The 5,169-nt window shown below is 58.6% G+C and overlaps 1 protein-coding gene across 1 annotated transcript; it reads right to left on the bottom strand.

The window, feature by feature from the left end:
• Positions 1 to 1,064: 1,064 nt before the first annotated feature.
• Positions 1,065 to 4,691, bottom strand: LOC132026113 (left-right determination factor 1-like). The gene is made up of 4 exons (XM_059414045.1): positions 4,425 to 4,691; positions 3,051 to 3,297; positions 2,569 to 2,811; positions 1,065 to 2,269 (listed from the first exon to the last, which is right to left on the bottom strand). The coding sequence occupies exons 1-4, from the start codon at positions 4,672 to 4,674 to the stop codon at positions 1,906 to 1,908; spliced, it is 1,104 nt and encodes a 367-aa protein (XP_059270028.1). The 5' UTR covers positions 4,675 to 4,691; the 3' UTR covers positions 1,065 to 1,905.
• Positions 4,692 to 5,169: the final 478 nt, after the last annotated feature.

The following is a 5,169-nucleotide window of genomic DNA, read 5'->3' as shown; positions in this document are numbered from 1 at the left end:
TCATCCTTCCATTCTGAAATGAGGCCGATCTCCTGGATTTTTTAGATCACAGGGGATTCTGGGAGCAGGCCCACTCTTGCCCCTGATTGAATGGACTGGCTGGGAGCCCCCAGACCTTTTAGAACCGCAGATAGGTCACTGAGTGCTGGTGGAACCCTTTAGAAGGTATGGATACCCTTCTTATAAAGAAAACAGTGGTCTCTCCTGGTATTCACAGCATCCCACCTGGAAGGGCTTCATTCAGACATCTTATGGGGGTGATCTAGGCCTTTCTGTCCATGCCAAGTCCTCTCCACTGCCTCCAACCGTACACTTGTCATGTTCTCAGATCCCACCTGTCCAGAGATGGGCTCCATTTTCCCCTCCACTAGTTCATTGTTATTAATTAGCTTTTTAGGTAAAAACAGAGCCCAAGAACTTCAACAGCCAAACATAGGGAAACCCAGGTGCCTGGAAAGGTTACGTAAGGATGCTGCCAGCTGTGGCAGCTTCCAGGTGACCTGGTCACTAACGCCCATGTCCTCAACAGAGCATGCTTATGGGGACGGGGGCGGCCGTGCAGTGGGAAGGAATGTTATAACCCATGCCTTGGCGTAGGGATTCAACAGATTTGCATTGTCCCTGCCTCAATTTCTTCATCTGGAAAATGGGAATCATAATACCTAGCTCAAGGAATTCGTTGCAAGAATTAAGTGACATAAGCTCTATAAAATTGCCTGGCACAGCACCCTGGCTTACAGTGAGGGCTCAGTAAGGCTTAGCTTGCTTGCCACACCATTGTCACCCCGGGTCCTGTCCCCATAACCACTGCCTGGGTGGGGGGGATTTTCTTCCAAAGAGATGGCATGTGTGAGTAATTGTTTACAATACTGGTTTCATAGTGGGGGCGTGGAGAATCTAAGTGCTATAAATGAAAGCTTAATCTAAACCTAGTTATTGCCGTGTTTGGGGGTCTCAGTCACCCCCTCTCTTCACATCATTATGAGATCTTGTCCCCGTCATTGCTCCCTTCTCTCTCAAGTAAAGGGTACCAGAAACTAAATGCAGAAACACAGAGCAAAACCATCACTTTATTTTGGAGGATTATCTACACTCAACTCTTTTGGCTACATTTTTAAAAAGTAAAGACACATGGGTTCTGGTGGGGAAAATTCTAAAACCATGGGGGAAATAATGCAACTATGCACAGGAAATGCTGGGGAATGGGGGCAGGGGGAGAGGTTAGGGCTCTCTGACCCCCAGAGCAATGACTCAGAGCTGATTCCCACCTTCTCCCTTTTAAGAGGAAAGGGTGACCCCATTGGCTTAAGGTCACAATTGTGACCCTGTTCCATCCAGAAACCAGGTGTCCTGACTCCCTGCCCACTGCCCCAGGTGGAAGCCCTTGGTCCTCCCTCCTAGCAATCTCTCAGGGGAGTTTGTTCACAAGAATCCTGAATGAGTCGGCGTTTTGGGGGAAAGGGTGTTCCTTTTTACACCTCCTCCCTACCTAGGGAAACTGGGGGATTTTTTAAAGTTTTGTTGTAATTCCCATCATGTAGTAGAGTAAATCAGTTTGTTTCCCCAGCTCACATCATAGGGCACATTGTACCATAGTCAGCTGAGAATTTGCCAGAGAACAGAAACTCCCAGCAAGCAGTCTGTCTGAGCCGGCTGCATCCTATAACAAGGAGGCTGGGATTTCCTTCTAGAACTCAGCAGTCAGAGCTGCCTTAGTGACTCATGTAAGTGCTTAGGGTGGGTGATGGTGCAGAAGAGGACAAGAAATGGAAGAACGGCAGGAAAGGTAAAACAGGGTGCTGAGTGGGCCCAGGGGTCACCTGCTAAGGAGGAAATTAACACCTATGTCAAGACCTGTTTCTGTGCACCTGTCCAGCCCGACACCTGGGTGGCTATGCCCCCCACCTAAGGCTCCAGCTTGCGGGGCACGGGTGCCCCGTCCCAGGAGCAGCTGCACCTCTGCACCCTCATGTTGGGCAGGCTGACCACCTGTAGCCTGGTCCTGCCTCCTTCCTTGACGCTCACGATCATGGGCAGCGAGGTCGTTTCAGAGGCGATGCACTGCCGCGGGCCCAGAAATGGCCACTCCAAGGGCAGGGGCCGCGGGGGCTGCTGGCAGGCGCCCACGCACTCGTAGGCCAGGAAGCCCGGAGGCTCCAGGACCCAGTTCTCAGCCCACTTCATCCCCTGCAGATCAATGTACATCTTCTGGCGGCAGCAGCGGGTGGCCTCGGTCACGGGTGCCTCGGGGTCACAGTCGCCCTGAGCTCTGCGAAGGGGGCGGGAGTAAGGAGAGGCAGAGGTCAGCGGGGGGCGGGGCGGGGGCGGGGCGGGGTGGGGCATCTAGGAGGGAGCTTTACCATGCAGCACTCCTTATGTTCAAAAGGCTATTTGTGGCAAGGACGGTTAACTACCAACAGCCAAACAAGTGCCACTTGTCCTGAGACTGAAGGACAATCTCCTGCGGGCACTCACTCCCATGGGCACCCTGAAATGTCCCACTTGGACTCAGCTGGCGTTCCCCCTGTGCCTTGTGATCGGGGTCCCCCGTGGGGCCCGGGCTCCTACCCGTAGGCCCCCAGGTCCAGCGTGTGCAGCTCCAGCTGGGGCTCGCCCTGCCGCGCTCCCTCGGGCCCCTGGGAGGCGAAGCGCACCAGCTTGTGGGCGCTCGAGGCCAGCGGGCCCAGGTGCTCCCTGTGCACCGTCACCTGCAGGAGCAGAGGCTGGCGAGGCCGGCTCAGCTGCTGCCAGAAGGTCACCGCCTCTGTCACGTCGAAGGCCTTCCAGCCGCTCTCGTGGAGGGACACCAGCCTGCGACAGGGCAGCACGGAGACGGGAGCCTAAGCTGGGCGTTGGGGGTTTGCCCCGGGGAGCCTCCCCTCGCATCCCCTGCGCAGGAGCCCCTCCACCCCCTCTCCCCCGAGCTAGACTTCCCTTCCCTTCCCTCCCTCCTCTCCCCTCTCCTCCCCTCCCATACACGCCCCGCCCACGCTGCGACCTCCACACCCCCTCCCCTCCCATTCCCTCCTCTCCCCGTTAGGAATACCCACCTGGAGTCCACCAGCGAGGTGCGGTTGGAGCTGTCTTCGCGGACCTGCAGCCACTCGACGGTGACGCGGGCGCGGGCGCTGTGCGGGGACAGTCGCTCGTGCCTGCGCAGCGCGGCCCTGGGCACCGGCTCCTGGAAAAGGCGCAGCACCGCCCGCACCAGCTCGCTGTTGGGGGGCAGCCGCCGCTCCATGCTGAACACCAGCAGGTGCGTGGAGGCCTCCGAAGCCAACCACCTGCCCGCCACCTCTGGAGACAGGAACAGAGTCAGGAGACCTCTCCAGCACCAGGGCAGCAGCGAGGGGATCAGGATCTGGGGCCAGCCAATAGCAATTCCCTGGGAGTCCCCAGGGAGATCCGCAGGGAGGTCCCCAGGAATCTGCAGGATGGATGTAGGGGCTGGGGTTTGGCCTCAGGTGCACAGGCATGCAGTTTTCTGTTTTGTTTGTTTTGAAAAATATTTTTATGCTATTGAGAGAGAGAGTGCACGTGGGCCCCTCAAGGGGAGGTGCAGGGGGAGGGGCACAGGGAGAAAGAGGATCTCAAGTAGGCTCGCCTTCAGTGTTGAGCCAAGGAGGGCTCTATCTCAGGACCTGGAGATGATGACAACAGCCAAATTTAGGAGTCCATATTCAACCGACTGAGCCACCTGAGTGCCCCTAAGATTTTATTTTTAAGAAATCTCTATGCCCAGTGTGTGGCTGAAACTCACAACCCTGACTTCAAGAGTCACATGCAACCTTCGCTGGGCAAAGGGTGCACAGCAAAACTGGGAGGGCAGTCACCTCTGCCGAGTCTCCAGGCCTCCAGGCACCCGTCCTCCCAGCTGGAAAGCAGCAGGTGTGGGTCCGCCCCTGGGCACTGAGGAGGGGAGCCCCATCCCCATGGAGCTGAGAGGGTGCAGTGCCATTCACCTCTCCACAGGCTGACCTTGAAAATGATGGAATCAGCCCTTCCCTCTCATCTCACAAGCTGCCCCCAACTCTGGGAGGGAATCAGAGCCGGTTCTCTCTCTCTCTCTCTCTCTCTCTCTCTCTCACACACACACACACACACACACACACACACACACACACCCGCCCCCGTTTCCAGAGAAGCCAACAAGCTCAGAGACGTCGGGAGACTAGTCTAGGGCAGGACGACAAATAGCAGAGGGGAGCCCCAACCTTCCTCTCTTGCCTCGGCCTTGGCAGTGGGGCAGCTCCCCCTGGGCCTGAGCGGCAGGGCGCTCGGGGCAGACAGAGACCCCCTTCCCCCGAGACGCAGCGGTCCTCACACCCAGGGGCCCCTGCCCTGGCGTCCCCAGAACAGGCTCCTCCCATCTTCGCCCCGCCCGCCCCCAGCCGGGACAGGGGCGCGGCGGCAGGGGGCCTCACCTCGGAACCTCTGGCTGAACCTCTTCCCTCGAGAGCGGACCCCGTGGCTGCGCTGCAATAGGGCCACGTACTGGGCCATCACGTGCGCGGGGGTGACCAGCTCCTCCACGTCGCCTGCGTCCAGGACGGGCGCCTCTCGGAGCTGCAGCTGCCGCAACAGGGTGCTGAGGATGTGCTCCCCGCTCAGGGCGGCCCCGGGGCCCGGCAGGGGCAGGGCCCATAGCGCCCAGCACAGCCACAACGACCTCATGGGGTGGCGCTCGTGGATAGGAGCAGCGGCGGAGCAGACAGACCTGTCCCAGGAGGAGGCTTGAGGAGGGACGGGGCTGGCTGGGCTCAGGGTCGGACTGGCTTTATAGGCAGCCTGGGGCTGAGCCTGGAGGGAGGGAGGCCACACCTCTTGGACCCCCTGGTTGCTGAGCAGCCAGACAGGTCCAGGAGCCTGGAGGAGGGGGCCGTGGAGAATGGGCAGGGAGGCCTGTCTGGATGCCACACCAGCCTGGGGCCTCTGGCCATGGCTATCTGGGCAGTTCAGAAGTGACTTTAGTGCCTCTTAAATTTCCCTGGCGCTACCCTGGTCCCAGCCTATGAAAAAGTGGACCTATTCTGTATCAACGAGAATCCTATCAGGCGTCTGTTGAAATCCCTTTCCTGGAGGCCAGTCTGGGTCCCGGTGTGTTGGTCAGGAAGGAAGGAGAGCATTCTCCATTCCTGCCTGCTCTGGGCCAGGCCCCATCCAGCAGTA

This window comes from Mustela nigripes, chromosome 10 (genome assembly GCF_022355385.1).
Source record: "Mustela nigripes isolate SB6536 chromosome 10, MUSNIG.SB6536, whole genome shotgun sequence".
NCBI lineage: Eukaryota > Metazoa > Chordata > Mammalia > Carnivora > Mustelidae > Mustela > Mustela nigripes.
Note: the sequence above shows the minus strand (reverse complement) of the source record. Positions and strands in the feature narration are given on the sequence as shown.